At 38.6% G+C, this 20,980-nt stretch overlaps 3 protein-coding genes across 3 annotated transcripts; 2 read left to right on the forward strand and 1 right to left on the reverse strand.

Annotated features, from left to right (window-relative positions):
* Nucleotides 1-399: 399 nt before the first annotated feature.
* Nucleotides 400-2,874, forward strand: LOC121234641 (amino acid transporter AVT6C). Its single transcript, XM_041130661.1, has 4 exons — nucleotides 400-860; nucleotides 1,389-1,541; nucleotides 1,828-2,031; nucleotides 2,158-2,874. Exons 1-4 carry the CDS (start codon nucleotides 503-505, stop codon nucleotides 2,748-2,750), a joined length of 1,308 nt encoding a protein of 435 aa, XP_040986595.1. The 5' UTR covers nucleotides 400-502; the 3' UTR covers nucleotides 2,751-2,874.
* Nucleotides 2,875-3,424: 550 nt separating this feature from the next.
* LOC121234644 (protein LURP-one-related 14-like) lies at nucleotides 3,425-4,342 on the reverse strand. Its single transcript, XM_041130674.1, has 2 exons — nucleotides 3,895-4,342; nucleotides 3,425-3,754 (listed from the first exon to the last, which is right to left on the reverse strand). Exons 1-2 carry the CDS (start codon nucleotides 4,222-4,224, stop codon nucleotides 3,500-3,502), a joined length of 585 nt encoding a protein of 194 aa, XP_040986608.1. The 5' UTR covers nucleotides 4,225-4,342; the 3' UTR covers nucleotides 3,425-3,499.
* A 13,503-nt stretch (nucleotides 4,343-17,845) lies between these two features.
* On the forward strand, nucleotides 17,846-19,465 carry LOC121239161. Its single transcript, XM_041136317.1, has 4 exons — nucleotides 17,846-18,046; nucleotides 18,617-18,745; nucleotides 18,945-19,115; nucleotides 19,246-19,465. Exons 1-4 carry the CDS (start codon nucleotides 17,969-17,971, stop codon nucleotides 19,342-19,344), a joined length of 477 nt encoding a protein of 158 aa, XP_040992251.1. The 5' UTR covers nucleotides 17,846-17,968; the 3' UTR covers nucleotides 19,345-19,465.
* The last annotated feature ends 1,515 nt before the right edge of the window (nucleotides 19,466-20,980 follow it).

Below are 20,980 nucleotides of genomic sequence, written 5' to 3' on the forward strand. Positions count from 1 at the left end.
AGAATCTAACATTTTTTTTATAAAAAAAAAAAAAAAAAAAAAACACAATGATGGAATAGTGGAAGAGCCAGCTGGATATGACTGGACTGCCCCCAAACCTTTGAATTCTGGATTTAAAATAAAAACAAAATGCACATTACCCACTTTTGCGTCCCCTTACATTTTTTCCGTCTCCATAGCTGTGTACCTGAACATGACTCGGATCTTCGCATCGCAAGCCACTCCGAGCCGTCCTTTATCATTCAGAACTGCAATCATACTTCTTTCAATTTTAATTCCCATCTTACCCTCTCTCCGACCTTCTTCAACCCAATCATATTCCTCCTATTCCAATGGGGATTTTTGTAAATTGGACCACCACCAAACACAAGGCCGCCTTGTTAATTTATACAGCCATTAAATTCCTAAATCATGTACAAGAAGACAACCACCTAAAAGAAACAAAAACCTCTTCCTAGCTAGCTTGCTACTCGGGAAAAGTAAAACTCATCGTCTGGATCAGATGTCTCCGGCAGCAATACACGTGCCACTCCTACCAGAGCACAAGCCCAAGATAAGGCACGCATCGCTTTCGGGGGCAGTGTTCAACGTATCAACGAGCATAATCGGCGCTGGTATCATGTCCATTCCAGCCACGCTTAAGGTCCTAGGTGTTATTCCAGCATTTTTGCTGATCGGGGCTATTGCTCTGCTGGCTGATGTCTCGGTGGAGTTTCTAATGAGGTTTACAGACTCAGGAAACGCGAGAACTTATGCCGGTGTCATGAGGGAGTCTTTTGGTCAGGCAGGATCGACGGCCACCCAAATATGTGTCATGATTACTAATCTTGGGTGTTTGATCATGTACCTGATTATTATCGGTGAGCATCCAGTACTTCTATTTAGCAAGCTCGTTTTTGTTTTATTTAGTATTGGATTGCCATCTATCTAGTGTTCGCTACCTTTTAAGATTGATCTGTGGTATTTATGTCGAGCACTTTTAACGATGTCTCAGATATTCAGCCTTGATTCTTGGAAACCCACAACAAGTTATTTGTTTATTTTTTAAAATAAGTTATGGTTAGGGCCAGATTGTTAATTCTGAGGTGAATGATTGGTTGGAAGAGCTGAGTTTTCTTGGGGGGCTCTGCAATTCATGTTGTCTTTGGATGTTTGAGGCCGAGTCTCATGAGGTGTTCGCTTCCAAGCAACAACTTCGTGAAGTTGCTGTGTTTTGAGTTTTACTATAGCACCCTTCGATTCTAAGCATCTGATAATAATTTATATATAGGGATCTAATATTTTTTTTTTTACATAAAAAAAGTTGTACAAAACATAAAAGAGAAATTAGGTTTAAAGCATGATGATCATGAGGAGGATTTGTATATATATATTTTTTTATTCTGTAGGGGACGTACTCTGTGGCAGTCAGCCTGAACGAGCAACGCATCTTGGCATTTTGCAACAATGCTTTGGCATTCATTGGTGGAACTCCCGTGAATTTGCTCTGCTTGTTACCGTTGGCTTCATCTTGCTTCCGTTGGTCCTCTTAAGGCGAATAGGTCAGTGAACTCCATAATTCATTCCAATTAGCAACAAGTTAGTTAATTGAAAAATATTAATTTGACTTTTAGGCAGAAGCACATGATTTGAGTATATATGTTGCTAGCTTGATGCCACTATATATAGATCTTCCAATGCAGTTAATTATCATTAGTCGAAACATTTATTTTTAATAATGAACTGAATGCTTGCAGCATAGGCTATGTGGGTAGACATTTAGGGTTGGAAATCTTTTATTTTTGATGCACTTACATGTTCTTGCTCTACTAACTTCTTTGGTTCCAGAATCATTGAAGTTCAGTTCAGCAATTTCGATGCTACTTGCAGTGGTGTTTGTTGGCGTAAGTTCTGTGATGGCAATCATTGCGCTCCCGGAAGGGAAAACAAAGAGCCCGAGACTGCTACCTCACTTGGACAACCAAGTCTCCTTCTTTGACCTTTTCACCGCTGTCCCAGTTATTGTGACAGCCTTCACATTCCATTTCAACGGTAAGATCAACAGATCGAATAGGGAGCATTGCTATTAATTAGTGCGCGCATGGCTTTATTTGTTGTTGTAAGCAGTAATTTTTTCCTGAGTTTGACTCAAAAAAGCCTTTTAATGGATGCATGCAGTTCACCCAATTGGCTTTGAGCTGGGCAAGCCTTCTGATATGATCAGGGCAGTTCGAATATCACTCGTACTTTGCGCGGCCATCTACCTTGCCATTGGCCTTTTTGGGTACTTATTGTTCGGGGACTCAATTATGCCAGACATACTAGTCAATTTTGATCAAAGTTCAGGTTCAGCAATTGGTTCATTACTAAATGACATCGTTCGGTTGAGCTATGCACTGCACGTCATGTTCGTGTTTCCTCTTTTGAACTTCTCATTGAGGGCAAATATAGATGAGTTCCTTTTCCCTAAGAAGCCGCTTCTGGCAAAGGACAACAAAAGATTTGTATCTCTCACCCTCGTTCTGCTAGCCATCTCTTACCTGGCAGCAATTGCCATCCCCAATATATGGTACTTTTTCCAGTTCCTTGGATCAACCTCTGCAGTCTCCCTAGCCTTCATCTTCCCTGGTGCTGTTGTTCTCAGGGATGTTCATGGTATATCAACAACAAGGGATAGGATTATGGCAGCGATAATGGTAATCCTGGCGGTAGTAACGAGCACGATTGCCATTTCCACCAATATCTACAATTTGTTTGGAAACAAGTCATAGTTCTCCCAAAAATTAAGCTTTTAGTTTAAGTCATGTATTCTTCAGATGTTGCCGTCTGCCCTTTCTAATGGAAATGTAGGCGATCGAGCACATTTAAAGAAGATTGAAATCCATTCATTACCCATATTTAAAATCTTAAAGAGCTGAAATATGTAATTTTAAAATTATTTGCCGTCTTTAAACCGCTAGATGAATGCTAACGACCAAATTGAGATTCAAGCTAGGACTGTCACCTTGATGAGGTTAAAATTTAGCCTCTAAAAGAGCTTGTGATCCTGAAAGGTGGACAACCGATGAAACCCTTAGCTCTCTATAAACACGAGCTCTTTCCACTTTACCAAGTCTAGCGCGGCCTCTAAAACTAGCTTTGAAAAGTTCAATTCAAACATATAAAAAAATAAACAAACGCTTGAGAGCGATATTTTAGGTAACAAGGTGGTTAACAAACGTAGATCACACAACACAAATTTACAAGGATACCCGAATACAGTTTAGTTCACAGATGCCAACAATGCAATTTCAAAGATACATGTGCATGGCATTCTCCTTAAGGGTCACAATTAGTGCCACAATGAATGCATCGTCCGCACCAGAATAGAGTTTTATTCTGAAGCATTCTTTGCTTCTGTGGCAGCTTCCCCGTTTGAAGGTGTGAGTTACCTGTATATGTAGCCACATAAAAAAGGGGGTTATTTCGCGGTTGCAAATGATAAGGGAAGGGAATTAAAACCAAATTTCAAAGACACGATTCATATGAAAAATGGAACCCATCCTGCTAGTACCTCTGCAATCACTGTATCACCCCTGTAAACTCTCAAAGACCGAGAAGAGCAGCACCCAATAACCTGGAAATTGCACACATGTTTATCAATATTACTTGCCAAGAAGACATCAAGCTGTGTTTTCATAGGAATGAGGTTAGAACGCTGCACGCTGAATAAGAGATCTTCTCGCTCTGAGCTTTCTCCTCTATGTACTATCCATCGGTGATGGGGTGTCAGCACCTTGTTACATTTTACAAAATGCTAGGAAGTCAGCTTCCATGCATGCATATGAATTCCACTAGGATGTAACAATCGTATGTAAACGTGAACTCACAAAACAAACACACACACACACACACATACAAAGATTAGAGATTAACCTTTTGGCGCATTGTGAGGATAGGATGGCCGATGGGGTCACGCAGGACTCTCTTTTTCTGGAAGTTGGAGCAAGAGCCATCAACTTGGAATAAAAGGTGTCCATTAATATCTACAACTTCAAAACGTGCAGCAAAGAGTCCATGATGTTTCTTTTTGACAGTCAACTCCACCTCATAAGGGACACAAAAGCCATTTCCGACAACAGTATTGGTATTAATCACGGGAACACCATATGCCATCTCCGGAGCGTTTGCAAAAGGGTCGTTACTTAGTGCTGGTTTTTCCAAAACGGAGTTCTGAGAGGGGAGATTTGGATAATGTCCTGCCATCTTAACTACAGCTAGCCTGATCAAAGAAAGTATATATAGGAAAAGTAAATGCTTGGTACACAACTTAACAGCATAGAACTAATTCGGAATCTCAAGTACTTTGTCGTTCCGTGTTTGCAATTTCGAGCTAGCTAGCTTCATGATCTTTCAGCAAGATAGAAAACAACTTAAATAGGTCATCGAGGGCATGGTATCATTTCTTGGAAATCAAGAAAGCTTTTTGAAGATATACAAGCACGCGGTAGCTAGCAAGAGTTGAAGAAAAATAAAATAATAAAATAAAAGAGAACGCGGTTGGAAGGTCAGACAAGATCTAATCCATCAGCTTGCTTGATCTCTTGAATTTGCATATAATATAGTGCCAAGATCTGGGAAGATACATATATGTAAATTATTACTAGCTGTTGGAATTATGATCAGTTATTCGAACTTAATTAAAAGTCTTGCGTGATATATATCTAAGTATGTAATGTAAAGCAGATTTAGTAAAATACTTATATGACATAATTTAATTTAAAAAAAATTTTAATTTAAATCTTACAAATTAAATTTTATCATTTAAGTTAACATAATAGCATTTCCTCTGAATTTCTATGTATATATCTCAATGCATTTACATGGGTTTTTATACACGTTTCCATACAATATTCTAAGAATCAGAATGGAATCAAAATAGTTACAAACTATAGAGAAAAAAATACAATTTTACAATGCTGTATACTGCCTACGGTTCCTTAGTAGGAGAAGGAATATCTTCTATATTAATACGCCCCTGCGAGTCCAAAGGAGTATCGACAACTTTGAGACTTGAACTTAGCCTAAAGAATCTGTCAGCAACCAAAGGCTTAGTGAATACATTCGCAAGTTGCTCTTTGGAGCTGATAAAGGATACATTGAGAGACTTGGTAGCAACACGATCTCTAACGAAATGGAAATCAATATCCATATGTTTGGTCCGTGAATGAAATACTGGAATGGCTGCCAAGTAAGTGGCACCAATGTTGTCACACCATAACGTCGGAGCTCGAGGGAGGGGAATACTAAGTTCATATAAGAGAGGCTGAGCCAGATGAGCTCAGCTGCAGAAGAGGCTACTGACTTGTATTCAGCCTCTGTGCTAGACCTTGCAACAGTCTTTTGCTTCTTAGAGCTCCAAGAGACAAGGTCGTGACCCATGAACACACAATAGCCAGCAGTAGACTTTCGATCATCTGGGTATCCAGCCCAATCCGCATCAGAGTATGCTTGCAAAGTAAGAGAGGATTTTGAGGAGGAAAACAGACCATGATTTATAGTAGCCTTCAAATAACATAATATACGTTTAACAGCAACCCAATGAGGCAGTTTAGGCGTGTGCATGAATTGACACACCTTATTGACTGCATAGCAGATATCTGGCCGTGTGAAAGATAGGTATTGTAACCCACCAACAATACTCCTGAAGAGTGTAACATCATCAAAGCTTGGAGCATCAAATTTTGACAATTTTAGTGATGCCGGCATAGGTGAGGTAACAGGCTTAGCATGTAACATGTTGCTTCTAGTAAGTAAATCTTTTATATACTTTCTCTGAGAGAGCAGTAAACCAATGTTTAATTTGGTGACTTCCAAACCGAGAAAGTAAGACAATGGGCCAAGATCTTTCACAGGGAAAGCCAAGGCTAGGTCATGTGTAAAGGTATCAATAGCAGATGATTGAGACCCAGTGATGATAAAATCATCAACATAGACTAAGAGATAAAGCCGCAGATCACCATGTGCAAGTACAAACAGAGAAGCATCAGATTGAGAGGCCCGAAAGCCATAATCAAGTAACCAAGAGCTTAATTGGGCAAACCAAGCCCTCGGGGTCTGTTTAAGGTCATAAATGGTTTTGTACAATTTGCACACATAATCAGGAAACTAAGAACTGATGAAACCTTGAGGCTGATGCATGTATACCTGATCAGTGAGGGTACCATGCAGGAAGGCATTCTGGATGTCCAACTGTCGAAGTGGCCATCCTTGAGTCACGAAGAGAGATAGAATGAGTCGTATGGTAGGAGCCTTGACCACCGGGCTGAAGGTTTCATGGAAATCAAGCCCATGTTGTTGATGGTAGCCTTTAGCTACGAGACGTGTCTTTCTCCTCTCAATAGAGCCGTCGGCATGAACTTTGGTTTTGTAGACTCATCTGCAACCAAGTACATTAGAGGTAGGGTTAGGAGGCACAAGAGACCATGTATTGTTCTGAACCAAAGCTTGATACTCCTTGGCCATGGCATCCCACCATTCGGAATGCTTAGAAGCAATTGAGAAACTAGTGGGAGTTTCGGGAGTGATTGTAGTAGTGAAACATTGTTGAGAAGGGAAGGGAATCATGCCATCGGTTTGAATACGTGGACGAGAGGAGTGAGTTTGAGCTCATGTGATGATTGGGGACCTGGGAGGAATAAGAATCGGAGGTTGATGTTGAGACGCAGGGAGAGAGGAATTAGGGATTGAAAGATTTGGGGAAAAACTGGGAGGGTTGGGCGAGAGAAGAGAGCTCGGGTTTGAATTAGATGAGGCTGGGGATGGGTTTGGGTCAGGTGAGATAGGAACGTTTGGGCCTGGACCTGGGCCGAGAAGAGAAGGTTTGAATTGTATAAGTGGTAGAACAACAGGAATTTGGAAAGAGGAGGTGAGAGAATTAGAGTGAATGAATGAAGTGGGTTTGGACTGAGAGAATGGAAAAGAATCTTCATGAAACTGGACGTCCCTAGAGAAATAGAGCCGATTGGTCTTTTGGTCCAGGCATTTGTAGCCTTTATGGACCAAAGAGTAGCCCAGAAAAATACACAAAGTATATCGGTAATTTAATTTGTGGGAGTTATAGGGACGTAAATTGGGAAAGCACTCACAACCAAAAACTTTGAGAAACATATAGTCAGGATCACGTTGATGAACATAATAAAATGGAGATTTATTTTTGGTGATGGGAGAAGGTAGGCAATTAATAAGATACACAGCCGTTCCAAAAGCATCAGTCCAAAAAGTGAAAGGAAGTGTGGCATGAGCTAAGAGTGCAAGCCTAGTCTCAACTATGTGACAATGTTTTCTTTCCACAAGTCCATTTTGTTGATGAGTGTGTGGACAAGAAAACTGATAATGAATTCCCAAATTTTGACAAATAGGTGTTAGGGATTGAAATTCGCCACCCCCGTTGGTTTGAAAGGTGATGAGCTTGGAATTAAACAAACGTTCAACATAAGGTAAAAAAATAGAGAAGACTTGAGCAACATCAGATTTTAATTTTAAAGGGTAAAACCAGGTAAACCGAATATAATGATCCACAAAAGAAACATAATACTTGTACCCAAGCCTAGATACAGTGTGGGCCGGGCCCTAAACATCTGCACAAACTAGAGCTAAGGGTTTATTGGACTGGGCCGAGCTAGACTCAAACGGAAGTTGATGACTCTTAGCTAGCAGACATTCAGTGCATTTGAAGGTGGAAATACTTGGGAGTTTGTTCAAACAGGTGTTGTGCAGAACTCAAGAGAGAGTGGTGTGATGGGGATGTCCCAAACAGCGGTGCCATTGAGCCACAGAGGAGGATGCGCTGAAGTGAGCAGAAGGAGTGGAGTTTGAGCAGGAAGCAGGCGTCGGAGGGAAGATGTATAGACCGTCACGGGTTGGCCCTGTGAGGAGGGTCGTCCCCGTCGAAGTGTCCTTCACAAAAAAACAAGAGTCATGAAATTCGAAGTAGCAGGAGTTATCCTTGCAGAACTGTGAAACCGAAATAAGATTCTTGGTAATGTTAGGAACATGCAGAAGATTTTGAAGTAGAAAAGAAGATGAATGAGAAGCTAGAGATGAGTCACCAGTATTCTGAATAGAAAGACCTGAACCATCCCCTACTCGGATTTGTTCACTACCACAATAAGGTTCTGAGTTGAGGTTGAGATTGTTGAAATCATGGGTGATGTGGTGAGTAGCAGTTGAGTCCGGATACCAAGTCGTATCTTGAAAAGAACTGGGTTGAGTATAATTTGCTGAGAATGAGGTTGGAGCTCTATATTGGTAGTTGTGGTCAAATCGATGCCGACATTGAAGAGCTACATGGCCAGATTTCTGGCAAACTTGACAGTTTGGTCTCAGACTTGTGGCAGGGGAGAAGCTTCGACTGCCTCTGTTTGGATAGTTGGAGCGGCCTTGTCCATTAAGACCAGAGCGACCTCCACGGGACTGAGTGCGACTGCTACATCTAGCAGTTGTGGTGATATTCACAGAGGGCTCTAGGGGAGGAGACCCACAAGCACCATGTGCAAGTCTACTCTCATGAATCAAGAGAAGTTGATATAACTCATGAGAGGAAATGGGCTGTGTATGAGTGGTAATGGATGTGACAAAGACATCATATGCCGAGCCTAGGCCCGAAAGGAGATAGGTAACAAACTCAGGATTTGGTAGAGGTTTGCCAGAGGCAGCAAGGATATCGGCAAGTGCTCTGACTTTGCCAAAGTAATCAGTAATGCTTTGATCACCACGGGTGAGGTTGGCAAGCTGGAAACGGACCTGAAATTGTTTGGCCTGGGAGTGAGAAGCAAGAAGAGAGGAAAGGGATGACCAGAGAGCACAAGAGGTGTTTGAGGAAAGGACATGACCAAGTACCGAGTCTGAAATGGAGGAAAATAAAATGCTGAGAATAAGTTGATCAGTTCGTTTCCAAGAAAGGTATGCTGGATTGGGTAGGTTAGTGTTTGGAAGAACTTCAGAGGGCGGTGGAAGGGAGCCATCAACGTATTGAAAAAGGTCTTGACCCTTAAGATATGCAGAGATCTGGACTTGCCAGATGGGAAAGTTTGCTGTGTTTAATTTGGTAGACACAATGTGAGAGAAGGATGGCATAGTAGGAGAATTTGTGGAGGTATTGGAAAGAGAGGAGGAGGAAGAAGAAGAAGACAACTCCATGGATCAAGAGACGTTGGTCAGATTTATCTGATACCATAACAGAATAGCATTTCCTCTGAATTTCTATGTATATATCTCAATGCATTTACATGGGTTTTTATACACGTTTCCATACAATATTCTGAGAATCAGAATGGAATCAAAACAGTTACAAAACTATAGAGAAAAAAATACAATTTTACAATGTTGTACACTGCCTACGGTTCCTTAGTATGAGAAGGAATATCTTCTATATTAATATAAGTAATGTGGATGATGTCGAAAAATAAAATTTTTCATCTTTATTAGATTCCAGCATGCATTCATGCATACTATCCCACGCCCCTTTTAAATTGGATAAAAAGCAAATGTTCTTCCTAAAATAGAATTTAAGGTATTTTAATACTTCACTACTATTTATTATTTTATTATTATTATTTATCTACTTTTTACTATTATTTAATATTTTATTAATATTATTTTTTATTACTTTTTCGCTGTTATTAAAAAAATATCTACCTAACACTTCGTACGTTCCTTTTGCGAAAGTGGATCGATGACTATGAAACAAAGGAAACTCCAAAACCAATTTAGAGTCTTTAGACTGATCAGTGGTAAATAGGACTCGATCCGTGCGGGTCTCCGAAGCCAAAAAAATAAAAATAAAAAAGACAACAAAATGTTTTGACAACAAAAGATATTCTTTATCTTATTTCTTTTAAAATAAACATGACGGGCACTTATAGAGTGAACGCAAAGAAAATAATTTCAGATTTCCTTGTACGTTATAAGATTTAACGAAGGAGTCTTATCATCATTATTTTTTTTTCTTTTTTCTTTGACAACCAGCTTCAATCGTGGAACTGGAAATGGGTTTAAAGGGGCCAACAAACCCAACGGCCCAACGCCAATCCTGTCGTCCCTAAGTTTTGTACTATCAAAAGTCATCAAAATCAAGCGACTCATAAGAACATGAGGAGCTGCATGCATCAGGTAATGTACAGATTATTTATTTTTTATTTTTAAAGAAAAAGATGTCACATGTCCAAGAGTGACCCCCTCCCAATTTTATTGAAAAAGAACCTCACTTATGGTAGAGAAAAACCATGGTAACAATTTAGATACTAGAAAAAAATTAATTGACAAGAAACCCACCCCACAACAATGCCAACAAAAAAAACCTGCACCTATACACTCTTATAATCCCTTTAAATAATAAAAACAACTTAGTCCCCAAACTAATTCATTTACAATTTTTCCGAACATAAGGAAAGTCCCCCCTATGCAATCTAGTAAGACCCCGAATGAGAGGAGGAAGAGCTGAAGCCGAGAACCATAAGTCATTGGAGCCATAAGTCAATGAGTGGTAAAAAAAGAGTTGCTCCGATTCGCCTCGGGTTGGGGCATAGATACCCTAAGGTGATGGTAGTACCATTGGAAGCCTACGAGCGAAAAAATCGAACGTCATAACTTTGCACTTTGCCCTCAATTGGTTTTCTACTAAGTAAGGGTAAAGTGGTAAAAATAAGAGGTGCTTCGAATTGCCCCGGGTTGGCGCATACATACCTAAGGTCATAGTAGTATCATTGGAAGCCCGCGAGCAAAAAATTCCAACCGCATAACTTTGCCACTTTACCCTCAATTGGTTTTATACTAAGCAATGTCAAAGTGGTAAAAATAAGAGTTGTTCTGATTCATCCCGGATTGAGGCATACATGCCTTAAGGTGATGGTAGTACCATAGGAAGTCCAAGAGTGAAAAACTCGAATATCATAACTTTGCCACTTTGCCCTCAATTGATTTTCTACTATGTAAGAGCAAAATGGTAAAAATAAGAGATGCTCCAAATTGCCCTGGGTTGGGGCCTACATACCTTAAGGTCATGGTAGTACCATAGGAAGCACGCAAAAAAAAACTCCAACCTCTTAATTTTGCCACTTTACTCTCAATTAGTTTTATACTAAGTAAGGGCAAAGTGGTAAAAATAAGCGTTGCTTCAATTCGTCCCGGGTTGGGGCATACATACCCTAAAGTGATGGTAGTATCATAGGAAGCCCACGAGCAAAAAACTTGAACATCATAATTTTGCCACTTTGCCCTCAATTGGTTTTCTACTAAGCATGGGCAAAGTGGTAAAAATAAAAAGTGTTTCGAATTGCCCTGGGTTGGCGCATATATACCCTAAGGTCATACTAGTATCATCGGAAGCCCGCGAGCAAAAAGCTCCAACCTCATAACTTTGTCACTTTGACCTCAATTGATTTTTTACTAAGCAAGAGCAAAATGGTAAAAATAAGAGGTGCTCTGAATTGCCCCGGGTTAAGGCATACATACCCTAAGGTGATGGTAGTACCATAAGAAACCTACGAGCGAAAAACTAGAACGTCATAACTTTGCCACTTTGTCCTCAATTGGTTTTTTACTAAGTAAGGGCACAGTGGTAAAAATAAGAGCTGCTCTGAATTGCCCCAGGTTGGGGCATACATACCTTAAGGTCATGGTAGTACCATAGGAAGCCCACGAGCAAAAAACTCCAATCTCATAATTTTGTCTATTTGCTCTCAATTGGTTTTCTACTAAGCTTGATAGCCTCCGTATCTGTATTAAAAACAAGGTTATTTATTTCCATGTCTTCCATCATTTTTTTTATTCTCATGATTTTCTATTTCAGTGCCCTTAGTATACTGTCTTTCTTCTGAATCTGCATCTCTCCCATCTTACTAGACTCCCCCTTCTGCAAAACAGGTTTCACAGCCTTTGCTTCTTTTCGAGTCCACACATGATCAGACTTTCCATTATCTTTCTTCCATTTTTGATTCACTTCTCGTCGTTTATCATCCCATTTGCAGGTCTTCGCATTGTGGCCTTGCACATGACATCGCATGCAGTATGCAGGCAATGTCTCATACACAATTTCCTGATAGAAACTCTGAGGATTTATCATCGTACTAATCCATACCCCCTTCAAAGGCTCCTTTGTCACATCCATCTCCACACAAACACTCGCACCATCAGTACGAGTTGCACATCTTGTTGGATTATCCCTCTTCAGGAATCTTCCAATCGGCGCTGTAATAACATTTCTTCGCCTTCTCATCGAAGAGACCACAGGTTGGTGAAGCAAACCCCATCTGCTTTTGATAAATGACCGAATAGAATCCAAAGATGGCCTTAGACGTAAGAATTTCAACACCAACAAATACTGGAACGGCACCGTAGATTTCTCGATCTCATCCTTCGAAAATACAATGCAAACCTCCACCTCAAGCATCTTGAGAGGCCGAAACGGCACCACCACCTTGGGAAGAGGCTGGGGTGATGCTGAAACCATGTCTGTGAAGGACCTCGGATGGGCTGCCACCACCGACATGACTTGGGGGCCACCTGTGGCTGCCATGCAACCCTAAACACACTCAATATGGCAACCCAAAAAAATCGCCCTCCTATCGCCCAAAAATCGCCAACTGATCGCTAAAATATTCCGCTCCGTATTTTTTGCTAGGGATTCTTGACTTAAGTGGCGCAATGAAGAATTACTAATGTACAGATAATTTGCTCTTGACAGTAGATTGGCCGGAAGTGTCTAATTTGATGATAGTGAAAATAATTATGCATTTAATATCGCCAATAATTAAACCACGGAAACAAGCACTCATTAGCATACAGATACTAGGAGTCAGCGAATTAAGCTTTGTCTATCCAAATGATTATATGTCGTTTTTGTTGTACTGTTACAACTTTGATCTGTACAAATCAAACAGAAGGCCGCCTATTGTAAGAAAATTGGAGAAAGGTCATTTTCCAAAACGCTTGAAAGTCTAAAATACTCCAGAAATTCAAAAGGTTTTTCACATGATGATCAGGCTGAAATGCAACAATCGATGCCTTTCATATACTATCCAAAAGTACTCAACAAAGAGACGCAGCAACTGAAAACTCCTTCTCTGATATGTCTTGTTGATATATATATATGGGCCATGATAGGGGGGTCTGTCTCCTGTGCCCGTGTGTGGTTTTTGGTTGTTTTCACTTGCCCTCATTAATTCACATTACATGTGTGGAATAAGGGACAACTAAGGGGCATCCCGTAATTTGTTGTGATATGCAATATCCCTATATTTTTACTACCAATTGTCAGTACTGTATGTGTCCTAATTAATAATTTGTAGTTGAAATAATTTCGCCTTCGATCGATGGCTGCAACTGACGCCACATGCATGTGCAATCCCTTTTTGTCACAATTTCGGGGGATGCACGCACGCTGCGATGAACATATATCGTAGATCGAGTTCAGCATACAGCATATATATTAATTACTGTACCGTATTCGTGATTAATTTGTCTGTTCTTTTCACAATCCTAAACATACAAGTCATGCATGTATATATATACCGGTGCATGTGGATTAATATCTGAGCTAGCTAGCTTGATTTAATGTTTGAAACAGACCCGGCCGTCATGTGTATATATATATATATCTATATATATATATATATATAGAGAGAGAGAGAGAGAGAGAGAGAGAAAAAAAATTCTTGTAATGTAGATAGCAAACCCAGATCAGAAGAATACAAATGCAAGTAGCTATATCTACTGGTCAATTAATTTATTTGCAATTCCATTCGTCAAAGAAGAATTTAATTAGGGGGAAGAAGAAGACGAAGTAATATAGCTGTCCAAGTGTGAGGCTGATTTGTTTGGATGCACGGTTCTCGCTGTGCAGTACGCAACAGCTAGGGTTATGACAACAAACCAGTTTGTAGCATTTGATGACGCCTAGAATTCTAACGGTGACAACCGATGGACAGCGACCTCTTTATTCAAATTCTATATCTAAGATAGCGAGTGCGTACTCACTCGTGTGTGAGAGAGGCTAGGGAATTTGCTTCATGATAATGACTTCTCTTCTTTTAAAAACAACTAATTGTATTATCATCATCATATACATATATACATGACTTCAATAAAGAAGAGAAGCTAGCATGCATGCAGCTAGCTCATGAATATCAATAACTTGATCATTATAAATGTTATATTTTTCTTTTTGGTGGTGCTAGGAACCTTGTATTTTGTCATTCTCTTATATTATATATATTTCAACTTTAATTTTCGTTGTCATGATCAGTCTGGTTATAAATCATCGATCAGCTAGCTGCTCCTTCCTCTATATATATATAGATATGTATGTATACACACACAACACACACACTAGCTAGAGCCAAACAGCAGCTTCTTGTCTTACGTTGCTTATACTATCCTTGAAGATTCTTTGATATTGCTAAAAAGAAAATGGCCAACAAAGAACTCTCTCTCTCTCTCTCTCTCTCTCTCTCTCTCTCTTCCCCTCTGCGCATAGGCATTTATCACTAACTTTATACTTTTATTGTATTTGTTCACGGTCACATATGTGCATGTGATCAGTGTACTTTCCCGAAGTGCGATTCATCACGTGAGTTTTGCTAGCATGTCACAAGAACGACACTTCTATAGTACTTGATCTTCATGCAAAAGGATAGTTTTTATTATTATTATTATAGCCAATTAAGAACAATAAATATTAAGGGTAAATGCTGAATATGGCAATTAGAAAAACTCTATTTGCAAGCCGTTTGTTTGACACATCATCCTGCATATATATCGTTGATATGTTAGGATTTGATTTTAGAAAAAATTTAAGAATTTAATTCTTACAAATCAAATCTTGTAATGTTAGTGGTATATATCCTCTGCAACGACTTGCGAATAGAATGACTCCGTACGGTTATATTAGCAACTTTGCGATGGATGATATACAGTATCATGAGGGCTAAAAAAGAGAAATAAATGTTGATTTTTTTCCCAAACAAGATAATATGATTACATAGATTAATTACAAAGAATATACTGCAAGCAGTCAGTAGTCAGCTTTCAGATCAGAGGCATGTGGGTGGTAGGAAGTGGTGGAATGGCATATATATCTAAAATGTAATTATTTACATCAGCCTATAGCCACAGTATATCTCATGTGCTGAGTAAAAAAAAAAAAAAATCATGTGAAGTGTGCGGAGAGTGCGACTCATATCTAAACCTCAAAGTCCTTGAAAAACAAGTGATCGAAAAATCAACAAAAACATTACTCGTTACATTACCCGCGGAAAAGTACTTTTTACTGAAAACTTGTATACTCTGAATTAAATTGGTTGAGATTTTGTCTCAGACACCCAATACCAATAAAATAAATTCGGAAAGGTCTAGATATGAAATTGCAAGTTGATCGATTTATAGTGTGATGGATACAGTATCCAGGAGTTCAGGAAAAGGATGGAAATGCACGATTGTTCAAGGAATTGTAAGTTATCTTTACGAAAATATTAGTACTGCTGAATGAAAATAAATCAAGAAAATAGTCAATCTGGAAAATACTACTATATATATATATATATATATATATATATATATATATATATATATATATATATATATATGCACATCATATGATCACCACCATCATTACTGGATCTACATGAGCAGCGCACTACTCTATATATATTAGAAAAACAGGAGACTAATCATCATCATCATAAACTAATACATGATCATGAGCATATATGCAGGCAATTAGCGATTGAACAGGAAAATAAGCTGGTACATATATATATATATAGATATATATAGTAGTGGCCTGGAAATTAAAGGCCAGAATATATAGCTAGCTAGGACGACGTAATAGTGATCTAGAATCTGAAAATCAAGGATGGGTAACTGCTTTATTATTAATTATATATGAAAAAGCAAGAGATCACAAGGTTGGAGCAGGGATATGTATGGAGAATATTGTATTGTTGCAATGATTAATGGGTACACATGTGAATATGGGTGTGTACGTACGTGATTTGTCCGTGTGGAATAGAGACAATATTGCAAGCAATAAGGAGCAGCTAGCTAGCTCTAAGCTTGCGCATGAACTGTTTGATGACATCTCGTGATACTCTCTTCTTCAGAGATGCCCCTAATTTGGTACCAGTAACACTGGATCATCTGCATGCATGCCGGACCAATCCGCCCGGCAACTCTAGCTTAAAGCCTAAAAGCGCTTGATGTGACCACCATTCACATTCATGATTCATCCATTATATAAACACACACACACACAGTGTAACGCATGCATTAATAGATAAACAGTCATTTTCCGCAAGTTAAGTACAACCATGCAGCATGCATGCATACTTTAAAAGATCGCAAAAGATAAAAACATCATCAAAGGCAAATGCAATTTCCCTGGTTAACAGATAATTTACTTCAACCATATTTTTCCACATAATCAACATAACTGATCAACACACCTTTATATAAATGATTTAATCTCTATCATATTTTTCCCACTGAACGTGAGATTTAGGGATGCAGCAAGCTGCAAGCTAAATAGTTGTTTCAATTTCCAAGAAAAGATTATCAATCTCAATTATAACGTTATAAGATGAGAAGGAGTACTAGAGAGAGAGGACAAAATTAGGATGACGGCAGCTTGTGAGAGATCAGGAGGGCTGGAGGCTAAAAAGCCCCGTGAGGACTGTTTGGAGGCATTCCAAAATCCCAACTAAAAATCCTTTTGTTGCTTCCTCTTCACTTCTTTCGATGGCCAATTTCACTCCCTCCCTCATCCACCGTCACGAGCTAATTTCGATTCCCTAGCCTCCGCGTTGCCTCGACCTCTCGTCAAGTTATATATGCCAACCTCATAATTCCCTATTTACTATCGTATCCCTAGCTCTGCCCCCTCCTTTTCTCATAACCATTTTCTGGAAAAAATTGAAGAAATAAGCTAGCATTGACTCCTAGCTCCGCTTTAATTTCAAGTTTAATCAATTGGGTTGAGATTTTTTTTTGCATGCATATATATGAATTTGCAGTGTGGAGTTACTGATCTTTTCATATTTATCTTCTATTTATAGTTGATAATAACTAGTAACAAACTATCTAAATCTGTACAAAACCTTGATTTGATAGTACTTGTATACAAAAGTAGATAACATTTCCAAGACAACAGTCGTGTAAAAAACCTGGAGCATGATATGTTAATTTGTTAGTTTACGAAGGAAAATGCTGCTCATCTTCTTTTTTTTTTTTTTTTTTTTTTTTTTTTTTTTTTTTTTTCCGCATGCAGTTTTCAGACCCAACCCAAAGTGGCTACAGAAATATATATATATATATATATATATATATATATGGTTATTTTAAGAAATGAACAATGTTTTTCACCAAGGAAAATCTTCTTTTCTTCTTTCACCACTCTTGGTGGCCAGTGGTAGATCTAGCTGTTATAATATGGCCGTTACTCTGATCAGATGGTTTAAAACACACGCATATACATATAATATATATGTATATAGATCAAATTCGGTGTTGGAAGTCGATTCTATAAAATAAAACTAACTTATCAATCACGTAAAACCAAATCAATTTTGCATATTATAATTTTTATAAAATCTCTTCTAAAGTCTCTTTTCTTAATATATATGTCACCTCTTGGGTGTCGCAATTTGCAATGGGACCACGAAGGTCATATCACCTTTGGACTCAGTACTCCTCCCTAATTTCTAACTTTTTCATTATAAAAAAAGACATTTCTAGTTTTTTCAAATAATTACCGAAAGGGTAGTGTGGTAAGTTCAGCTCATGTAGTTTTGTATCTAGTTGTGAAGAAACTGATGCAGTCATGTGGGAAGCGAACAGGAGATCATATCGATTTGAGAGCTCTTCCCCTTCATTTAAACAGCCTCAGAGCTTTGCAGATATCATAGGAAGAGAAATAAAGAGCTGAAAGAAGGATAAAGATAGAAGTAAACTACCCATGGTTTCTAGGGAGCACAAGAGAGAAGCTCTGCATGAGAAGCTGCAACTACTTCGTTCCATTACTAACTCTCATGCTGTAATGCCCTGCATTCTTTCCTGAGGCCTTGCTTCCATTGCTTAATTTCTTCTTGCCTATTTTCACGGATTAGGTCATAATTTTATATCAGAGTAGTTCTATTGAGCATAATCAATATGCTATCCATCTTTTTTCTTTTAGTGTTATAATTTCTTGGTTTTTCACCTTTGGTCTTCTTTCGACATCTTCTCAAACTTCTGAACTGCTGCACTTTCACTCCTGACTCCTATGGTCTAATTCCACAATTGCCTTGCGTATATTTAATCACTTTCTTCTTATGTTGTCTCTTTGTTATTTTTCGCTGATGACACCGTTTAGGAAACTATATATAAGAGTTTATAGATGCATTAATATAGGTAAGTAGATTAAATTCGTTCCTAGTTGCTAGCTAGATGTAATCATATATAAAACAAGTATAGGGGATATCAGCAACCCAGATAACGATTTTTTTTAAAAATACAATCTTCTGGGACATTTGCAATACTTTAGTTAATTCCATCGTGAAGGAAAATAAAATTTTCTCAATTGGGCTCTAAATCACGAGTTACGGTACTTTTGCATGCTTGGCAGCTCAACGAGACCTCAATCCTAGTAGATGCATCAAAGTACATCGAAGAGCTAAAACAGAAAGTGGAGAGATTGAATCAAGATATAACGAGTGATCAACAGACCTCAAGAGACCAAAATCCATTGCCTGTGGTATATTCTAGCATCTCCTCTTTCTTCTCCCCCACCCTAACCACTTCCGATTCACATTCTTGATCTTCTTCTTCTTCTTCTTCTTCTTTTTCCCTCTTTTTTTTTTTATTTATTATTATTATTTAAAAAAAAACTTTTATCATTTTTATTTGCCTTATATACCTACCTAGTAATTTATCTTGAGTTTACATTTCCACAGGCTACGGTGGAAACCCTAGACAAGGGATTCCTAATAAATGTGTTATCAGAGAAAAGTTGCCCAGGCCTGCTCGTCTCCATACTGGAAGCCTTTGAAGAACTGGGTCTTAACGTTCTGGAAGCTAGGGTTTCTTGTGCAGATAATTTCCAGTTACAAGCAGTTGGAGGAGAAGTAAGTCAATAAATTTATGTCTTAGACATACGTAAACCGGGCTCGTTAACTCTGCATGTACTGTGTGCGCGTGTGTATTTCATCTTTAACTAGCAAAGTAAGACTGCTGATAATTTTTTTTTTTTTCCAGAATGAAGAACAAGCCGAAAGTATCATTGATGCTGAAGTGGTGAAAGAAACAGTGGTGCAGGCTATTAAGAATTGGAGTGGAAGTATTGAACAAGAATAATCAAACATCCGTATACATGATCTTTTGCTTTTACTCAATTTCTCCTTTTTTTATTATTACGTGGGCAATGTTGTTAATCAAGAACCAATTAGCTTCTAAATTGAATTAGAAATTGGTTGAAGATCAATAGCAAACACCAAGTAAACAAGTATCTCTCCCTTTACCATAAACATACATCTTATTAGGCCGTCAGTATGCGCTGCGAGACTTTGCTTTTATATTGCATGCGCGAGTACAGGATTTCTTGTGCTGAGATGTGCCATATGCTTATCGTCCTGTTTAATTTGTAGGCAGGGCTTAATATTGCTTAATTTCTAATGGAATCTACATCTGCATATCTACTTAATTGAGGCTTCGGGTATTCTTTCTCATGACTCAGCTTTTTTTTTATCGTCGCGTGATAAATAAGATATCATGTAATTCGATCCCATTTATGTCTTTTAGGGGCTGGGTGAAAAGAAATTAATCGTATATTAGATTGTTGGTCGTTTTCCTATCATCCTGGACAGATCTTCGATCCCCTAATTTTGCGACTAGATGGGTTGGGTTATTAATACGGCCAGATCTACCACATGAATATTCAACATGACTAGCCAGAAGAAAACTCTCTGGACAACCAAAATCATCTTCAAGCAACAAAAACTATCAAGCTCCAAAACTTCCAACCTCAAGTGACTAAATCAAGTCCACTTTGAAATTTTTGGCTCAAAAGCTATCACTTCAAAGGAATGGACTTTCTACAACTCTGAAAAATATGTGAAATAAAGTGGTGAGCTGTCCCGTGCTCAATAAGTAGCAATTTAATGGGGGTGTGGGAGTTGCATGGCAATTTTCTTGACTATAAAGAGTGAATGAATTTTCAATAAATTAATGTGGGCAATATAATTTTATCTCAACCAACATATTCAGCCAAATGTCATATTCAAGGCTACATAATAATAGGGAAATGACCAATATACCACAAAGATATCATGCCACGAAGATATCATGCTGCGAGGGCATTAATATACCACAAAGATATCATGTTATGGAGACATCACACCATGAGGGACGTCAAACATGTCACAAAGACATTCATATCATAGACGTTCATATCACTGACTTTTTAGTGCTGATGTGCTTTCGGTTTTCCCAGAGGCTCAACTAGAATATTTGTCTAGGAGTACTTCTGATCATGCCCCTTTGGTGATTAGCTTAAAAAATCATTCTTCAAAATATGGTTTTCCTCCTTTCAAATTCTAGCAAATGTGGGTTAAGCATGAGGCTTTTATGGCATGTGTGGCGGATGTTTGGGAAGAGGGGTTAGAGGAGATTAGGATGGCTCGATTGGCAATAAAATTGAAAAAACTGAAAAAGATATTACGAGGTTGGAATAGGGAGGTGTTTGGTTCTACTGTAATTAATATAAAGCTCTTGGAAGACAGAGTGGCGAAGTTAGAGGAAAAAATGCAAGATGGCTTTAATGAACTAAATATTGAACTGAATACCTGACTGGGACGTGAAGAGACCCGTCTACAACAACAAGCCAAACAAACTTGGCTTGAGAAAGGTGAAGCCAACACAGGTTTCTTTCGGGCCTTTAATGCTCGATCCAAAATGCAGGTTAAAGAAATGAGATTACAAGATGGCAAATGGC

This window comes from Juglans microcarpa x Juglans regia, chromosome 1D, assembly GCF_004785595.1.
Source record: "Juglans microcarpa x Juglans regia isolate MS1-56 chromosome 1D, Jm3101_v1.0, whole genome shotgun sequence".
NCBI lineage: Eukaryota > Viridiplantae > Streptophyta > Magnoliopsida > Fagales > Juglandaceae > Juglans > Juglans microcarpa x Juglans regia.